The sequence below is a fragment of the Saimiri boliviensis genome, chromosome 7 (genome assembly GCF_048565385.1).
Source record: "Saimiri boliviensis isolate mSaiBol1 chromosome 7, mSaiBol1.pri, whole genome shotgun sequence".
In the NCBI taxonomy this organism is placed as follows: Eukaryota; Metazoa; Chordata; class Mammalia; order Primates; family Cebidae; genus Saimiri; species Saimiri boliviensis.
Genome location: NC_133455.1, coordinates 57,024,097 through 57,044,897, shown reverse-complemented (window position 1 = coordinate 57,044,897; position 20,801 = coordinate 57,024,097). Strand labels below are relative to the sequence as shown.

The window sequence follows — 20,801 nt, the reverse complement described above, 5'->3', positions numbered from 1 at the left end:
AGCAAGGCTGTGTTCATGCTCACTTCTACTTCAGATATTATGACATTGCACTACCATCATCCTTTGGTTGTTTCCTTGCAATAGACTACAAGTGTGTTCAGGGCTGGGAATATGCCTTCACCTTGTCACTTGCAATATGCCTGACTTATAATATATATATATATATATATATATATTAGATATTATTTTAATTACCATTTAAACGTAAGTGAAATAATTACTTCTATAACTACTCACATAGTCATTTAGAATCCACATGAAAAATCTGAGGGAGAGACAACTTATTTCTTCTTGAACATTCTTGACACCAGAAAGCCTTCTTAAAGTAGGCCACTATGACCACTTCACCTCCAGAAATGAGCAATGCTTGCCTCAAGGAATAATAGCAATGATAATGTTAAGAGTAATACAACATTTCTAGAACCAAGCCTGGATTCTGAACATAAATATGCTCAGTCTTTCCTCGCAGCAATCTACTGAGTCAGACATTATTATTTTCTCCCTGGTCCAAATGAGAAAAAGGAGGCTTAGAGAATTCCTTGAAGATAAGACAGCAAGTAAGTAGTGGAGTCAGAATTCATATTTAGCATATTCAGTCAAACCCTTAACACTAATACAGTAATTCACTTCCATTTCAAAATCAACTGTCAGAAGTCAGCCAGTTATTCAACTTCTTGACTCTAAGAAGACATGCAATTAAAAAAAAAAACTATATAACTTTATCTGAACTTTTTTCCAAATTCGTCCATCCATGAAACTCTTTTGAGAGACAATACCTGTTAACATCCTACTGAGCCCTGAGTAACTTTGAGAAGTACGATTGTTCTGTTAATTCATTGTAAAATTGTATTTGTTTTTTCTGCAACCATAGCACAGTACTGTTACATACTGAGCTAGTAGCCAACTACAACTCAAAACGCATTCACCTGATCTGAATCTTACTCAAATCCCACTGAATTAGGATCTCTGGATGAGACCTGATATGTACAATTTTAGTCATCCTCTTAGGTGATTCATAGGCACATCTAAATTTGTGAACTGCAAATTTTAAGTAAACTGAAAAAAACAGTATCCATTGCTGTCCTGGACTGAGAGTCTTACCTCTAAGCAGGATATCTTATATATAAGCCCAGTGGTCCCCTCCTTTCCAATGTCCACCCTCCCTGTTTTTTCCAGCCTATTCTTCTGTTTTTGCCATGTTTCATGCCTTGAGATCTTTTTATTACTCAGTGTTACATGATGTAATATTCCCTGTTAAGCCTTCATGTTTGCTCACTATTCCACTGACCTTACCCTACTTATCTTCTTCTTAAGCCTACTTATCTTCTGGGAGTTAACCAAAAGTCATCTCTTTGTATGGGAGACTTGTTTCCCCACTAACCTATGTGTCTATATTAGATCAATGTCTTTAGTATATCACTTAATGGACTATAACTGCGAATTTATCATTCTTCTTTTCCTACTAAATACAAGTGTCTTGAAGGCAAGTGCGAATTTTTAATCCATTTTGCATTCTTGGAACATAACCTAATTCTGGCCAACAGTTGAAGTTCAATAGTTATCAACTGACAGATTCAAAAGCATTAGAAACTTTGATGCTTTTTTCTCCCCAGTGTGTTTAAAGGAAAAATGTACAAATCTTGACAACAACGTGCTACTTTATCATCTAATCAATGCAGGCCAAAGTGGAGGAAACACAAGACTATTGATAAAGAAACCCAGCACTGTAGTACAGTGTCGAGTACTCTGACAACTGTACTTACTCCTCAAAAACAAATATTACTAAGATAGATCAATCAGATATGAATTAAAGCAACAATGTATAAATTGAAAAAGAAATCAATTTTTAAAACAATCACTAAATTTAAAAAATCTAGCAACCGATAGCATGTGCATACTACAACTGAGAATTAAACAGTAAATTTATAGAAAAAATGAGGCAATTAATTAAAGACAACCCTGCTTTTGCATCGTCTAATAATTTTTAAATGTTATTAAAGCTTAATAATACATTAAAATATTTTTGATCTTATTAGTTTGCTTAAATTCTGTATTCTGGCACTGCACTCTAAGTGTCAAATTACAGTCAACATTATGTGCCTGGGAATTAAGCATAAGCATATAGCATATAAATGACACAAATATGAAAGTTGCTCAACTTTGATGCATCCACTAATTATTTTAGATGACTGTGACAGGTTCACTCATGCCTACTTATAAAGTTCTAATAGATTTTAAAAATTAAAGATAACTACTATTTTAGATTCTGTTTGTAAAGAAGACAAGGGCCAGTTAAGGGTCTATTCTGTCCGTTTCCTACTTAGTCTGTTTGGTTGCATTAAGGGCATTCTAGTAACTTTCATAATCTTCCTCTCATTGCTCCCAGAAGAAGCCTAAAAGAGACAAGCAGAACAACTTAAATGATAATTTGAACTGTGATAACTGTATTGTTATGTTTTCCTAAATACCAGTTTTACTACTTTTATCTAAAAATGAATACATCAACATCAGTAATGAAACTTGTTACTGCAACAATTATTAAGCCATCATTTCTGGTACAATTATTATACAATATTCACTGTTAGCAAATAGCATTTTATCCTAAGTCAATAAAATTAAAAGTATCAAAATGAACAACTCCATATCTGAATTTCTATTCTATAATTTGCAAACATAGACACAAATTTTACATAAATTCTGAATAATGCCTGGCCCTCTCATGGAGCCCAAAGTGACAAAACCCTCAAAAAAAATAAATTCATGTTGGTTCAAATAGTTTTTTCTTAAACATAATTTCTAATCATGTAATCTCTAGATTTAGAGTCAATTAATATTATTTGAATATATGGACAATATTATTTTAAATCACTATAAAAAGATGTCTCTGCATTTTATTATTTACTAAACAATTTTAAAATTCTGGATAAAATAGTGGTATACAATAAGAGAATTTATGAAACCAAAAGTTAAATATTTTTTCTATGTATGTCTCTGATCACAGAGACAAATCAAAGGAAAACACTTTTCACTGCAAAGACTAAATTATAGAAAAACCTGTCAAGAAAGACTATCTTGGAATTTGTTCTAATTTTTAAAGATGCCTACAGCACAGTCAGATAGTGTTGAAGAATGGCAAAATGTAAGGTTTACTGACCTTACAACAACATTTAACCTCATTTGCAGATCTCTAATAGCTCTAAACACTTTTCTCTTCAATTCACCAGTTATTCCTGGAAAAACTCACCATGACCAGGTTAATTACATTTGAAAAGATGATGTTCTATTGCCAATAGGTTGAACCAGTGTTGCATTAAAAATAAATAAAGTAAGAGTAGAAAAACATGTTACAAAAGACACATACACAAAAGGGTCAAAGGAACAATAAGCATCATTTCTTAATTATATAAATATCTCCTGGCTCAGTTTGGGAGGTAGGCTTCTGCAGATCTTCTCATAGGTATTACAAACTGAAGGAAAAAAATGTGGGGGGTAGTTAAGAGCATAAGCAGGCTAGTTTTAAGGCTTTAAGGAAGTGAAACAATATGATGTAAAACTAGTGGAGAAGGCAGGAATGGAAGGCTGCAACTGGAGGGGAATCCTGAAAATAAGGCAAATCCCTAAAATAATGACAAATTTCTGATATTGTTGAACAATAAGACATGGAAGGGGTCAGAGCTAATCCTTCCTAACAGGCTTGCTGCTTCTACCAACAGCGAAAATTTGTGCATTTGGTGTTAAATGTAACAGTATAAACTAAGCAATCAAAATTGAATAGAAATGAACATTAATCAGAAATCACAAGATCTAAATACTAGCCCTTGCATTGCCATTAACTTGTCGTGGCTGAAACATGTCAATTGTCTTCTCTGTGAATTGAGACAGTTGTGCCAGATGATTGCCAATTTTCTTCCCATTTTAAACAGCATAAACACCGGAAGTCTATCATATATTTCTTCACCAATTTCACTAATGTAATAAATATTTTGGACACATATGGTAACATGCACACATATGCACTTCTCAGTCAGAACTTTAAGCCATATTCCCACAAGTCTATTCCATCTCTTACCTACATACAAATTTTACAAACATATTCTCTGAGTATGTATCTGTATTATAACAGTGAATATATATTCTTTTTATGTAGATATGTATACCCTGAAATAGAACAATGATTTTCTCAAAAGAGAAATCTGGAGCACTATGCACTACAAATGCACATTCATTAAAAAATCTCTTCATTATGGAGCACATTAAAATATATCTTAATGAACATTATGAACAAAATATAATTTTAACTTATGCTAGGCAGCACACTATTTTCTATGTTTACTCTGATACAATGGGTTATTGAAGAGATTAGAATTGAATAATTTGACCCTATTTTATAAACATTTAAATGTGTTAGGCATAGTGTAAGTCCTCAAGAGAATAAGACTTTCCTTCTATATAAAATATGAAAAGGGGAAAAACATGGTGTTGTTGACAAGATACTTTTTAAGTGAAAATAAAACTGAGATTATCTAATTAGTTACCCTTGCAGGTGGATGGATATACACCTGCACTGAATATTAGACCTAGGAAATGACAGAGCCGATCATCTGCATGGGTTTCATGACAGAGCCACGGCAAAATGATTTCCTGAGATCAATATGTGGTTGAGAGAAAGCTGTTTTCAATGGAAACAGGAAGCTGGGAGCTAACCTGTTTCTATGGTAACCACAGCAGTAGCTACCCAACAGCTGTAGAGGGGAAAAAAGGGCTGAAAGTTACAAATGAAAATTAAAAAAACAAAACAAAACAGATTCTGGTTTACCTTATTACTGTGATGGTCTTTGGAGTGCAATAGGAACAAACATGTTGTTCATTCCTCTCTCCCCCAGAATCTTTAGCAATAATTATCCTACAAACCTCAAAATTTTAGAACTGAAAAGAACTTCAGATACTATCTAGTCCAATGTGTCATCCCAATGTTTGGATTTGACTTTTCAGAATAAAGCAAAGGGAATCAAGATTCGGTAGGATGAAGTAAATTCTCCAAAGTCACACTACTAGTGTTGAAATCAGGGTTGAAGTTTAGGTCTGATAGGTTTCAATTTAGGCATTTTTCAGTTATTTTTCCATGTAATATCCAGTCCTTCTCTGTTCTCCTCCCAACACACACATTCTATTCACTTTCTTTGAAAATATTGACTACACAATATTAAGATTATTGCCATTCTTCAATCTACATGGAAAGCAAAAAAGCAGTGCTTTTCTGTCTTAAAAGAAGTACCCTGACTGTTCTTCTTTAAAAAAAGCACTTCATATTTCAACCAGAATTAAATTAAGTTTATGGAATATATTGATGGCTATTTTTTGGACGATTTTGCCACTCTATATTTTCTTATACAGATCTGTGTTTATCTTTAATGCCCTTTACTGTTTTATTTAGACACATTTATAAAGGTTCCCACAATAAAAAGAATATATGACTCAGAAGTTCAAAGAATACAAGATTTTAAAGTCACATTTACTTTATTCGTAGTAGTAAAAATTGATGGTAATGATAAACATTTTCTACAAAAAGGTTTATCTATAGCTTCCTTTTCAGTTGCTTTGAAAATGAGCTTCTTGACAAACATAAAAGCTTTCCTTGTCTTTAATTTTGTCAGCTCAGATCTACAAATAAGCTCTTGGCAAAATATTGCAGAAAAAGGTTACACCTAATATATCCAACTACATTAACTTTTTTGCACACCTAATGTCCAGACATATATCAGATCACCTCGTATTTATGTCACTAGTATTTATATTTAATTGGCAACTAAATTTACTTGGTTCTTTCAGTAATCTGTTAAATCAGGAACTCTCTGATTCTATCCAATGCTCAGAATATAAGCATAAAATTAAATGTATTTATAAGCCTTTTAACTAGTGACCCTGAATATGTTAAAAGACACTTAAATCCTTAGATGGCAAGGCAAACACACTAGACTATTATAGCAGATTCTTTCGAGGAATATGAAGTTTGGGTTGGCCCATGTTGGCCAAGTTGTGGTTGGCTATGACTTGTAATTAAATGGAAATAATGAAGAAACTTGGCCATACCCACAAATAGTTCAAATTGTTGTTGGGTATAAGTATGGTCTTCATTATATTGTAGGGAGAGAGCCTGTAAGTCATTGTGAAAACAGAAAAATAAAGAATAAAAGGCCTAATATTTTGTAATAAAATAATATTAATAATATCTTAATAATTAATAATAATAATATCTAAAAGGAACATTTTATTTCATATGTCAGGCAATATTCCTATGTGAGGTTTATTTTTGGGGGGGGAATTCATTTTTAACACCTCTAGAATTTTGCTTGCTATAATCTTATTTTTGTAATTTAATATATAATGCCTTTAGGAAAAGTTTTATTATAAATAGAGAGGTGAGCTCTTTGAGGGCAAAGAACTATATCTTCTTCATGCATTCCGAGTACTTTTCATAGTTTCCAGTCTACAGTGACAGCATAATCAATATTCATTAGATAAATGAGCTTTCTAAAATTTTAATAATTGACAGCAATATTTTATGAATAGCTATATTTAATCATTAATTCTTTTAATTAGAACCACGTTTGCAAAACAAGAATTAATATATTTTCTTCCTTTAATCTTAATATATGATTCAAAATCTTTCTATACCTTATTATAATTTTTAAAAATAAACTGCTACATTTAATACCAGCAAATATTTATTTAGATTATTTATTTCTTGTTTTGTTTTGTGATTTGAGGAGGAGAAAAGAGTGGCCCATACAAAGTAAATTAAATATTTGCAAATTTGATTCTAACGCTAGAAATTAAAATTTCAATTTTAATAGCTTCTAAGTAGTATTTTTAGTAATGCTGTGGAAATAATCTATAATGCTAATAAAGTGAATATTTTTAAGATTTAAAAAAATGATAGATTCACTATCACAATCCATATATGATTGAGAAGGATTATATATGACATACAATGCATCTCATTTATCGTATCTGAATAACGGTAAATGAGCTAAAGCTCGGGGGAATGTATGTGAAAAATCTAGACACACACCAAAAAGCCAACATCTTAAGTGGAGTTCCATGACAGTTATTATTTTGTATTTTCTTTTCTAAAATGTGCTTTAAAAGTAAAAAACAAAAGATCTACCTGGTAATCAAAGATATGCATAAATCACCAAGAAGAGCCAACACTCTAAAACAGAGCTGAATTTAATCATCTCTCTTAACCTATAAAGATATAAGTGAAAGAACAGAAAGAGAAACTTATAACTGCTCTCAGCTGTTTAATATTGCAAACAGATTCTTCAAAATTGTCTATTTTCGTATTTTGTCCTTATGTGATTTTTAAAAACTTCTAAAAATCTGGAAACTCTATCAAGGAGTGTCTGCCTTGTGACTGTCCTCTTATTTATGATACATTCTTCAAAGGAAAGCACATACAAGCTTCATTTTTTCCCTAACAATTACATGTTGAATTGAAAATATACAGTGCATTACATTTCTACATACACATTTCTGCATCCCTGTTTTTCACTGTTTGCAACTATCACTCACTAGCATCAACAAAATAACCTCTCTTGTTTTTCCTGATCTTATTTTCTCCACAACAGGTTTCCATGACAACTTATATTTGAATTTTTATATATTTCTATTTTTGAACACTATTGTCAAGTATAAGAATTTAAATGTATTAAATATAAACTTATTTACCAAACAAAAGAGAACAATTTAGACCCCTCAAATATGTATTCACTTCATAAATTAAAAATCATAGGGGAGAGGGACATGCCAACCAAAATGAAAGGCAAAAATACAGCATAGCAAATTCAATTAATTAGTCTATCCCTATCGCTGTTGTTTTTGTCTCATTTAGATCATAAAAGTTAAAAACAAAACACATCTATTATATAACTGATCCAATCTTTTCAATATTTAAGAAAAAAGAAAATTGTGAAACAGGTATAGTGACTTCAAAAGAATTCAGATAGTTAAAATTTTTCATGTCAAATATTTGAATAAAAGATGAACTAATGTTAAAAAGTAAGAGTGTTTATAAAAGTTTAAATACTTCTATTAAGAATGAGACTCATGATAATAAGACAACTGAAGCAAACCACTTGATAACTGTTTCATGTTTTCTAGACTTGCGTCCATACAAAATATAATTTCAACTTGTGGCCTTCACATATAATTCTATCTTTGAAACTAGTCAGATAACATTAAGTCAGGTTACCATCTTGACTAAAAGTGCTCAGGTAAAAATATTAAATCATTTTTAAATAGAATGGTGACCTCTGACTACTTTTTTTTTTTAGCCATCCCCTAGTAATTTCAAAAGGAATTTCCCTGAAGACAAGGCCCACAAAAGAAAGGCAAACATTAAACACTGACTGGTCAATAAAAATGAAAAGTTCAAACAGGATTCTTTTTAAGAAGTTAATTCAAGTCCCATATTTTTATTCTACTCTTGGATGGTAAAGGGTAAGAATTCTGGGAGGCAAAGTCCTGGAATACATATATTTTAAAAATCATAGATGACCTGTCAAAGTTAGGATTCCAATGAATGTCTTTTGCCACATTAAATCTCAAGAGCAATTAGATGTGCAGAGATTTCACAATCCAGTCCAGTTATAATCAGTAGTTTGGGTAGAAAGGGCGGGAGGAGAGTGTCATGAGACCTCTGGGATAATTTTGGCTTTGCTATTAACTTGATGTGTGACCTTGGCCATCACTTAGCATCTGCAGTCTTCATTTTCCTCATCTACAATGTAAAGGGTCTTGACCAAACATGACCTCAAATAAAATTTTCAGGTCTATGATTCTTAGATTATTCTGCTTCTATTTGCTCTTTGACCTTGTTTTATTCTCTATTTTGATGTATTCTTTTCTCACCTAAAACAGATGCAGATCAAAGCCTCAAGATTATTATAATGAAATCTCAAAGTAAAATTTTTTAAAACACAATTTTCAAGTCAATGGTTTGTCCTGATCAATAATCTATAGAATCAAATTTCATGGCAATGATAAAAGTTGAACACCTTCTTAAAGTTTTTGCTATGCAATATGGCTTACAGTAAAATGTATTATGTTATCATAAGGAAAAATAATAAAACATTCTGTCCTTTTGTAGCACATGATCTGGAAAAAGGAATCACATGATGAGTCTGAAAACAAATTCAGATTTTTTTTTAGCCATCAAGTGGAAAGGGCTCCATGACACTCAGCTGGAATCCAAAAAACACAGATGCACAGATGTAATGGTCATGAGCCTGTGTTTTAATTTAAATAAATATGCACTTGTGTTTTGTTTGGTTAGTTTGGGGTTTTTTCCTGAATGCCAACTCTGTTGTTGAATTTATGGCATGGCCTGAAAAAAAAAAAAAAAGATTTCCAAGTTGAAGCTATTAATTCTGTGTTCAAATATGTGTATGTGGGCATGCTAGAATTTATGTATGCATTTAAATACCAAACCCAAAAGAGTAGCAATGTTTTAAATTGTCTCTTTCATATTTTATTTCACACTGAGAACAAAACACATCCACAGACTTCCAAAGTGTTATCAGAAGCACATCTTCTGACAAGTTAGTAGATAGCTGCATAACATCTCAGATGCAGGCACTTCTGACATAGACAGAGGAAGAAAATAATGAGGATAGAGCCAAAGTAAACTTGGGAAAACTCCCATTCTGCACAGGGGGTGTCTTTTCTGGGTGTCAGAAGCAAACCAGACACATGCAGTTGCAAAGATTTAACTGAATACAGTATTTAGTTCTCACATATAATTAAAAACCATTCACATACTGTATACTTTTTGGTTATTTATATGTCTTTTATTTCCTTTCAACAAGAGAAACCATTATTGGTTACTTTTATAATCTCTTCATGAGATTTTAAAGAATTGAAAGTGTAAAGGATTAAAATTAAGCTGTCATTAAACTAAAACCCAGAAAGGAACATTGAGGCTGGAGTCACAATATTAAAAGTAAAATAAAGTTTGTTCCAATCCAAATTACTCAGATTTAGAGAACTAAGATCCTTGCCGTGGTTAATGCATGTTTAACCTGCAAGGATCAGAGATACAGCCCAAAGGGAAAGGCACTAGGTTCAAAATTCCATGTGTATGTGGGCTCTCTAGTCAACTCATGGAAACAGACAATCCTAGTATTCTCCTCCTTTGGAAAGTGACAGGCCCAAACAACGTTCTGGAGATTCTCTTCACAAAGTAAACCTCCTGGCAAAGGTTTCCTCCCCCCCATCTCCCCAGCCACATAGCTATATTCCATTTCCCCTTCCTCTGTCCTCAGATTCAACCCTTAGTTGGAGCCACTGCTCTGGGTGAGTCAGATGTGAAGGAGCCTCACTGAAAATGTGAAATAGCGATGGATGACCAGGAGGCCAGAAGAGAGATCTGAGCTAAAGGAAAAGTTAGAACAAAGGAGTGAGGGAGAAACTCGAGATGAATCGTCATACCCGTTTCAGGACAAGGTCCAGAAGACGTGCACAGAGAAGTCGGCATTTGCCCTCTAGGTCCCATCTGCTAAAGTAAATCTGTTTGAGTTGGGAGAAGGGAAGGAGGAGAAACATGGGAGTGGGTGGGGATGGTGGCCAGGGTCCCTGGGTTTACCGTGCAAGAGATGAGCCTCTGACTGCGTCGCTAGGGAGCCCCGGTCTCTTCTACCCGCCCCCCAGCCCCAGGCCCTGGGGTGGAAAGGAACAGAAAGTTGGGGAGGGAGTTGGAAGAAGCTGAAACAGCAGGGAAAGGGTCGATTCTGTCCTTACCCTGGCGGCTCTGGACGAGTAGGGGTCTTCGAAGAGGGCCCACATGCGGGGCTGCAGCCTCCTCCAGCGGCCGGATTTGCCATCGGGGCCCCCGAGCCCCGCCGCGTCCTCGATGCCCAGCCTCTTGGCCGCCAGGTCCTCGTCGTCGCCGGGGTCGCCGCCGATGAGGTCGGGGGTCTCGAAGATGTCCAGCGCCTCCTCGGCGTCGCGGTGCTGCCGGTAGGTCATCCAGCAGCAGGGCTCCACGTCGGTCTCGTCGATGCCCCAGAAGGCCAGCTCCTCCTCGAAGAGCGGCCCGCACACGTCTGCGGGGCAGTGCAGCTTGCCCGTGCGGTAGTAGTTGAGCACATAGGCGAAGACGCCCGGGTGCCGGTCGAAGAAGAACTCGCGGCCGCCCCCGGGGTGGTCGCTGGCCCGGCAGCCGCGGGAGCTGCAGTTGCCGGCGCCGCCCTCGAAGCAGCCGCCGGGCCCGGGGGACAGCGGGGGCGCTCTCGGCGGCGGCGACAGCGGAGGAGGCGACGGCTGCAGCTTGTCGCCCGCCGTGGTGGGGCAGTCGCCCGGGGGCTCGGAGGAGGCGAGGAGGGCCAGGCGTGTTCCGGGCAGGGTCTTGAGGGTGCTGCGGTAGGTTTCGTGCCGGGTGCCCCCGACATTGAGGATCACCCTCTCGTTGTTCTCGATCTTGCCCATCTCTGTGACTCAGACATGACTGGGGGAAGGCGAACACAGCGCCGAGTTAAAGATCTGGGCCGTCAACAACACGCCATGACCCCCACCACCAACCCAGAGCGAGTCCCGGGATGCAGGGTTGGCAGGCAGGAGTGGGGCAGAGGACCCTCCCTGGAGGGAATCAGCGTCCAGCGCTGTCCCCGCCTCTTGCATCACACCTTTCCCAGGTTTCCAGAGAACTACAGAGCTAGCAGTCCAAGTCTTTCTTGACCTTTCATGACACAGTTTCCCCTGCCTCACGCCTTTCTTTTTTAAGGCTCTGATCCCTTCTCCTTCATCTTTTCACCTTCCACTTTTCCTCCTTTCTGTTCCCTCCCAAGTCCAAGCTGCTCCCAGCCCCTAACGCCTTCTTTGCCTCCCCAACACCCCTCTATCTTCTTCTAAGCCGACTTTCTCCCTCTCCTTTGCCCTATTCTCTCCTCCTCCCCCGGTTGGCCTCTCACTCCCACTCTTCAAGACCCTCCTCTTTCTCCCCTTCCCCTAGCCTGGATGCAATTCCCTTAGGCAGGGAGGTTTTTTTTTCTTTCTTTCCTTTTTTCTTTTCTTTTCTTTCTTTCTTTTTTTTTTTTAGGCAACTTGGCAGTGTTGGGTGAGAGTACACCCTCCCCCGCCCAGCGAAGAGCCCCGATTCCACACCCACCCTAGATCAACCCCGGGCCCCTCCCTACTCCCTAACGCTCAGGCAGTGCCCTCTGCGCAACCTGTTCTAGATTCACCTCTACACTTGCTCACACACCATGCAAAAAGACAACGCAGAAGTCAGATTAAAAAAAAAAAATCTCTGCTGTTGCTTTTCACCTAGGAGACCTCTGACTTATTTCCTCATCCAATTTCCTTTTCACATTATTATTGTTGTTGTTGTTGTTGATATTCTTATTTCTTGGGAAAGAAAACGACTAATTAGGATCCATCTTTAAGAACAGAAGTGATCAATGCATGCCACCCATCCCCCATCACAAGAAAAACAAATCCTTTAGGGGGTGGAGGGTGGGGGGGTTGCTTTCTAGAAGGGGCGAGGCTCCGGGAAAAGCTGCTTGGAGGCACACCCCCTGGGTCCCTGAGCTGACAGTGTCCCTGTTTCCAGCCTCCCAGCCACCTCTCCCCAGGGCTTCATCTCCACATTCCTATTGCGGAAAGGAGGCTGGGGGATGCCTGCCTGCAGAGTCAACATGCCCTTTCCAGGAATTCGCCCCTTTCACCACCCTCACCCCCATTTCCAGATACCTTAACGAGACCCAGAGAAAAGTGGTTCTGCTTTGGTTTCCGAGTGGATGAGGTTCTCTGGGCAGCGGGACTGAGTCTTGGCGCCCAGCTGAGCCGCCCTTCTCCAAAGAGAAACTACTTGTTGGCGTTTTCCGGATTCAGGTGGTTGAGCAGCTTCTCTGGGCGCTGGGGTGGGGGAGACAGCCCCCGCCGGCCGCCAGCCGCGCTCCCCGCCTTCATTCTGTGATCTGCGGATTTGCCAGTTGCCAACCTCCGCGCCCAGAGTCACCATCGCGCAGGGTTGGGCAAACCATGGAGCTCGGGGCGGGTCCAGCCGGCACTGCCCGACCCCACCGGGAGCGGGCAGATCGGCTGCCAGTGAATGGAGCGGAGACTGGCCGGAGGTCAGGAGAGCTCACCACTTGAAGGTGAAGTCGCCCTGCTCGGATTCCATCTGCAGGTTTCGTTTCTCCCCCGAAATCAGCCACTGCTGGAGCTGTCCCTTCAGCACCACTAGCCGTCAACCTCCCGCCGCCACCCGAGGCACAGAGCTCAGGAAGGGGTGGGTGGGTGGGTCTGGAGAAGCTCTGTTGTACCAACCAGGTTCACATATTTTTCTTCCGTGAAGCTCTGTCTCCACCCTCTCTGGAGCTTCTGCCTGCGTTATTTACACCCCACTCTCCACACCCTCTCTCTTCCCCCACCCCTCACCATGCCCCACCCCTTCCAACAAGTGAGAGAATCTAAGACCAATTGCATTATTTTTTCTCACTGACAGCTGACCGGAGAGAGTGGTCTATTTACAGGTGACAGTGAATATTCTTTCTTAGGTCTTATGCATAGCTTGCCTTGCTTTTTCAAATCAAACGTAGGTCTCCAGCCACCACACTATAGTTATCTAAAGCAAATCAAGTTTCAGAAGTTTATCCCAGGCTGATAATGCTTTACAAAGTAAAAGATCCAGTTTTTTGTTTTTGTTTTTTGTTTTGGTCTGAACCTGAAGAGAAGAGCCACAGATACCCAAGTTATCTAAGTAATTATCTAATAAGCCAATTCCACCCTGTCTCAAGTTTTCATTGCCCCTTGTATTAGTTTGCTAGAGCTGCCATAAGAAAGTATCGCAAACTGTGGGGCTTAAACAGCAGAAATGTATTGTCTCATGGTTCTTCCAGTTGCAAATACAAAATTAAGGTGTTGCTAGGGTTGACTTCTGAGGATTGTGGAGAAAGTATCTGTTCCAGGCCTCCCTCCTTGGCTTGTAGATGGCCATCTTCTCCCTGTGTCTCTTCCGATTCTTTTCCCTCCATGCATATCTGCTGCTGTGTCCAAAAGTTCTCTTTCTATAAGAACATCTGTTAGATTAGTGCCTACCCTAAATGACTCCTTTTTAACTTGACTATCTCTATAAAGACTCTATCTCCGTATAAGGTTACATTCTGAGGTACTGAAGGTTAAAACTCCAATATAACTTTTATTAGGAGAGGGGGCGCTATTCAACCTATAACAGGCCTCATCACCAATCAGATCATATGTGTGTGTGTGTGTGTGCATGTGTGTATCTGTGTGCACTTTCCAAGAAAGAAAGAAAAAAAGAAAGAAAGAAAGAGAGAAAGAAGAAAGAAAGAAAGGAAAGAAAGAAAGAAAGAAAGAGACAGACAAGGAAGGAAGGCAGAAACTATTCTACAGGCATAGTTTGTTAGGACTGAAGTCCACCCAGTAGGGAAAACACCAGGTCCTCTATGGAAGAAGATCTCTTTGATAAATAGGTATTAATATCGATACTATGGTTTAGAAAGAGCAAGACTTATGAGTTATTTTAGCAATATAGGTGGTGGTAAAACAGGTAGTAAAATGTGAAATCACCAAATAAAACACCTGTCTGTTATGACACGTTATATAGGTAAACAAAGTAGAGAACTAAAAGTTCTTTGGAAGGTCATTGATGCCTACAAAATAAATGCAAATATATAAGTATTAATATATACATTTATTTTTTAAAATACTGACAATCTGACAGTAAATGTATAAAGACAATGTAAATAACAGCTATATGGACCCAGCATTTAAGTTACTAACACATACAAAATACATAAGGCTTGAATGTAAAGAAAATGATTTTAGTTTTGTACAATTATCAATCACTGAGGTATTTCTAAAAATAACAATGATAGTAAATTTCAATTGCCAAAAAAATTACAAAGAAAGAGTCTATTCACCTTCTAACCGTCATTCTTCCATTGTCTAGATGGTGTCTTATATTGCCTAATGTAAATTCAGTAGGGAAAAGGGGGAGTGTGGTTTGCTTTAGAATAAATTAACAACTGTAATAGTAACAGAGGCATTTTTAATAATAGATATTTACTTAGATCATACTATGTGTAACACACTTCACATAAATTACCCCCTTTTAATTTAAGTGGCAAAAATGCGTGAAATTGTAAGACTATAAAAAGATAACTCATACTTACCTGGCAGGGGAGATATCATGATCACGAAGATGGTTTTCCCAGGGCGAGGCTTATCCATTGCACTCCAGATGTGCTGACCCCTGCGATTTCCCCAAATATGGGAAACTCAACTGCATAATTTATGGTAGTGGGGGATTGTATTTGCGCTTTCCCCTGTTTTTTTTTTGGTATTATATATATATATATAGATAGATAGATATAGATATAGATATAGATATAGATATAGATATAGATATAGATAAAGATAATGCAAAGTACCCATGGGGAGAAAAATGGAAAGACAAAGATCTAATGAATCAATTTGAGTGTAAGGTTATATTATATAAGCTATCTAGAAATAATCACATTGACAGGAGGATCGTCTTTTAGAAGAACTCAAGACTTTCTTGTGATTCAAAAAAGGAGTATATGTGAAATTAGAGAACATGTCAGATAAGTTTGAAAATAAGAATGTGGGAAGATAAAAGGATGAGATGGGCATGTCAATGGAGAATTGATACACAAAGCAATGAATAAAATACAGTCTCTTTTTTTTTTCTGGTTAATAGAACAGGGGAAGATCCTAAGACAAATATCCAGGCTTCGTTATATAAGACAGGAGAGAACAGAAAACCCCTCCAGCCAACGAACCTCACTGATCCTGCTGTAAAACTCAGATAAAAGTGAAAAGAAAGCAAAGCTTTGAAATATGGCAATGGAAAACTGAGGGGGAAAAGCATTTGTGGTTTCCTTTGTGGTCTGTGTGGAGCAAGGATTTAGAAAACTGTATGGACATTACCCCTTGAAGGGAAGCAACTAAAATGCTGCTTCCTTTATAATTCTTGAGTCAGCATCACAGAAAGGCTACAGAAACTAAGCACTACGTCACCATCAGAAACGTGGATTGATCTCATGAAGCCACACTGTGACTGTCAGAATGACATACTTGCAAAAGTTTAGCATTTGAACAACTTAATTCTTCTAAAGTCTAATGTGAGGATTTTAAAATTATTGTTCACTCTCAAAAAGTAATATATCCATAAACAAAATTCTTCTGCAGTAGATTAAAGAATGGTCACAATTTCTTATTGCTCCCTACAGGATTGACCCTTTATGATGTAACTTTGCAACTTCTCCCATCAAGTCTGTTTCTCCAGCTCTTGAATCTGGGCTGGCTTTGTGACTTACTTTGGCCAATAGAACAGAGTGAAAGTGATTATGTACCAGTTCCTAACCCAGGCTTCAAATGGTCTGGTATATTCCTACACTCTTACTCTCTCTTTCTCTCCCTTTTTCTCTCTTTCTTGGAACTCTATCCTGATACTATGAAAATAAGTCTTAACTAGTTGACATCATGATGAGAGACATCTATGCCAGTCATGTATGCACACACACACACCTTCAGTACAAAAGAAATAGTATTAGGAACCAATTCAGACAACATAATAGAAGATGATCCCTAAAACAAATAAATTGTCTCTCAAAACAGCTAAACTTTTCATTTCTGCCCCCATAGGATAGCCAGCTGGTTTCCAAAAGTACGAAACTGTCTTCCTTCCTCTGATATATCTGTCTAAAATTGTCCAGCTGAATTAAGTCCAAATGCACTGACCCACAGAATCATGAGCTAAATGAAAGACTATAGTTAAGCTACTAAGTTTTGGAAGGGTTTGTTATTACTGATTAATCCTCTAAGTTTCCTTTGTTCAAAAGTAATAATATGAACCTGTATACTTGCCCTCTAAAATTTATATTATGTATTGTGAATTTAAACAGAAAAACAGTGTCTGATATTTATTTTTCTCATTTCATACATTTTGTTAAGCATTCTTTACAGTGGTTAATTACACAGGCCTTGGAGGCAAATAAAATAGACTTTATCTTCCGGATGTCATTCTCTGGAGAAAGTTGCATAACTCCTTAAACCTTTGTTTTTTATGACACTATACTAACAATGAGCATTAAATGACAAAAGCCCTGTAAGGCACTTAGAAATATTTCTGGCACACTTTAAGCTTTTACTAATTGGTAGTTTTTATTGTCAAATGAGAAAAAATTCTCAGCCTCAACTCAAGTAGTTAATAATTGGCAGAAATAGGACCATGTTTCATATCCTCTGATGGCCATCCTAACTTCTATCTGTCATACCATGTTGCCTTGCATAAAGGTCAAAACTAGCTCAAATACTTAATATTCCATATAAATGTAGTGAAAGTGCAGTGTTTTAATTCTTGTAATAAATCCCCACTCTTCTCGAATTATTCTTACTTAAAAATATATGTATTAGCTATCCTTAAATGAACTACTACATTGTCTTAGTTCATTTTTTGCTGCTATAACAAAATAATTAAGACTGGGTAATTTATAAACAACCAAAATGTATTCCCTCACAGCCCCGGAAGCTAGGAAGACCAAGATCAAAGTGCCAACACTTGATATGGGTCGTCTTATTGCATCCTCAGATGGTGGAAGGCAGACGAGGAAGAGAAAGACAAATTCTTTGTCTTGACATTTCAGAAGAGAGCAAGAACCCACTCCTGAATTTTTTTATAACAGCATTATTCCATTTATGAAGGTGATGCACTCATAACCTAAGAAACACCCAAGTCTCACCTCCCAACACTGCCACACTGGGGATCAAGTTTCCAACACATGAATTTGAAGGGACACATTAAGATCACCTTCATAATCATCTTTATCATCTTAATGTTGAGTGGGCTGGGAAGAAGGAGCAAGAGGAGAAGTTGGTCTTGCTGTCTCGCGGGTGGCAAAGGCGAAAGAAAATCCATGTATGAGTGGGCCTGCACAGTTCAAACCCATGTTGTTCAAGGATCAACTATTTTTGTGATAATTATAATAAAATAGACCTACATATGATGAATTCATGGATTACTAATTTTACAACTTGACCATTGGATTTGTAAAAAAAAATACATGTTTGCCTTGGTTGTCAAGAGCCAGACTCTGCATAAATATCTAGCACAATAAAATAGATATTTGGTCAATTTAAGCTGGCTGTATACTTGTAAAATTGATACATAAGAGTGATGCAAAAAGACATTTTAGATTACAGAAAGAGAAAAACAGATTTCCGCAAGTGTAAGATGATGTTGATTGATAAGCATTAAAAGTAAGAGTTGAAAATAGCCCTGTTTTGAAAAACAATTCTCAGTCACAGTCTTCTTCACCAGTTATTCATTTAAATAGATAAATGAAAAATAGGTAAATAGAAGATAGATAGATAGATAAACAGACCTTAGAAAATAGAGCAGCTCATTATTCACGTCACACTATCTGAGGTAATTGTAATTTACAAAGGGGGCAATATGAGCAGATTTTCCTAGGGTGACTGTCCTACCACCAAGGCTTAAATTATTGGCAGATATCAATAAAGTGCACTCTGTTTTCTTATTGTTCTTGTTCCTCTGCAGATCATGGAATGCTAACTAAGACATCTGAATATTTGAATAATTTTATAACCTGTACTTTTAGTACTTTACCTCCTTCTACTACTAATTGTTTCATTATTTATAGAGTAAGTATATGGCTTACTTTATTATATTGTAAACTTTGCATATATGCTCTCTCTATATTTTCTTATGACCTCTCAGTCATAAGAAAGTTCTATGCTTGGAAATATATCACACTCCCCTGAGAAGATTTTTAAAATGCAAAAATCTTCACCCTGAGATTCTGATTCAGTGGGTTTGGTGCAAAAAAATTATAAATCTGTCTTTTTTGAAAGTAACATATATTTTATGAAACATTGTCTATAGGAAGTTGCATTAAAGCAAATATTTATAAAATATGACATTACCTGAACATACCATCTGCAGAATATGTTAGGGAGGAGTGGGGCAACAAGAGAACTAACATTTATTAAGGAAAAGCTATAATGCCAGGCACTATACTTATATCTATTATTTCATTGTCATTATAATAAGTCTACCAAGAAAATACTGAAATACCTTTTATATATATATATTTGGCAAAGAATTGTCAGATTAATGAAGGGGAAAGTATTATTGTAATTGCAGCAGTCAAAACTTAAGGACTTAAGTGCAAAATAAAATGCCAAGATCTTTGGATTTAACTCATTTAATCATCAACCTATCATTTTTACTGATGTTTTCCAAAGAGAAGGCTGACACTGAAACTGTAAAATAAAATAACTTGCCCAAGTTCACACAGCTAATAAGAGACAGCTGGTAGAATTTAAACCCACAGGTGTTTAATTCTAATGCCTGTATCCTGGTCAAAGAGTAAATAGCAGAGCCGTGATTTAAATATATGTAGAATCATGATTTGCATAGAAAATAGAAGATAATAGACATGACAAAAAATAAATACCAAATTTAATGTATCCCAATTGCTTAGAGAGTTGAAAACCCACCACCAAAATAGCTCAGAGCTCTCTTTCCTCTGTTTAATAAATAGCATATGATAAAAGCAGTACTCAAAATAAGCAAGTAAAATTGATGTTTTAAGAAAAAAATAGTTTGCATTTGTTTAGTACAAAAGAAGAATGGAAAACATAAGCCACAAATATTTTTCTGAAAAAGGTTGAGAATAATCAGGTTGATTTCCTCAGGAAATAAAAGTAAAAGCTAAAGAAATGAGGAAGCTGAAAGAGACTTGCAATAAGATTGAAGCATGTCTAAGCACACCAGTTTAGTTTCATTATTTAGAAAGATATCAAGACAAGTGGAAAAGCAGGCTTATGAAAAGCTACTACATGCAGTTTTCAAACAGAATCGAGGGAAGTAAAAATAACATCAGGGCAAAGAAGCAGTTCTAAAGAGGATCCAGATTGAGAAAGACATTGAAATTCTTTTCCTTTAGCTATGCCATGGAATCTTGCTTTTCAATTTTATTTTTATTTACTTTGTAAATAAATCAAACTGTGAGATAGTATAAAATATCATGCAACTTGAGGAACAGACATGAAAGGAATATAAAACCCTGATATAGATTAACATGACAAAACAACCCCTCAAAGAAAATGTTAAGCCATGCACCAAAATACACAGTGAATTGTTTCCAAGAGATATAAAACACACTTCAAATTTCTGCTGGAAAGAAACTCCATTTCAACACTATATTTAGATATATAACTTTAAAAAGTCCAGTATTCTCTAAATGTTCTGAATCTTTTTATTGCAATTGAGTTCAATAAATTTAAGAGCCTTTTTAGTTGATGCTATGGTCTTAATGTGTCCACAAATTTCATATGTTAAGGTAATCACCAGGATGATAGTGTTAAGAAGTAGTACATTAAAGAGGTAATTAAGTCATGAGTGTGGAGACCTCATGGATGGGATTAGGGTTCTTACAAAAAGGCTTGAGGGAGTGAGTTTGCCTCCTACTCATCCTTCAAATCTCAGTTTAAATAGCACTACCTCCAAGGCTTCCTTGGTGCTCTAAAATATGTTGTACTCTGTGTACTGGATATTGTGCATGTACCCTAGCACCCTTTATTGCACCTATCAAGACAACTAGAAGACAGAATTGCAGTTTCTTAAGTAACTGTTCATCTCACATGTTAGACTGTAAGTGATGGAATCAAGTGTTTCTTAGCCATAATTACATATCCAATGTCCAGTTTAGTCCCTGATTTGCAATGAT

At 36.9% G+C, this 20,801-nt stretch overlaps 1 protein-coding gene and 1 non-coding gene across 17 annotated transcripts in view; one reads left to right on the top strand and one right to left on the bottom strand.

Annotated features, from left to right (window-relative positions):
• Window positions 1-13,388, bottom strand: part of KCNC2 (potassium voltage-gated channel subfamily C member 2) — a 171,922-nt gene extending 158,534 nt beyond the window's left edge. For 7 of the 16 annotated variants that reach the window (XM_039472447.2, XM_039472444.2, XM_039472450.2 and 4 more), the window contains exons 1-2: window positions 12,751-13,386; window positions 10,801-11,506 (exon numbers count right to left, since the gene is read on the bottom strand). In XM_039472447.2, the coding sequence (XP_039328381.1) occupies window positions 10,801-11,487 (687 nt within the window). In that variant the 5' untranslated portion in view covers window positions 11,488-11,506; window positions 12,751-13,386. Of the gene's footprint in view, window positions 1-10,800; window positions 11,509-12,750 lie in introns of those variants that run through there. The other 9 variants (XR_012518410.1, XM_039472453.2, XM_039472452.2 and 6 more) reach the window with 4 other exon arrangements.
• A 1,801-nt stretch (window positions 13,389-15,189) lies between these two features.
• On the top strand, window positions 15,190-15,353 carry LOC120365232 (U1 spliceosomal RNA). Its single transcript, XR_005580239.1, has one exon. It is a non-coding gene; the product is annotated as a U1 spliceosomal RNA (small nuclear RNA).
• The last annotated feature ends 5,448 nt before the right edge of the window (window positions 15,354-20,801 follow it).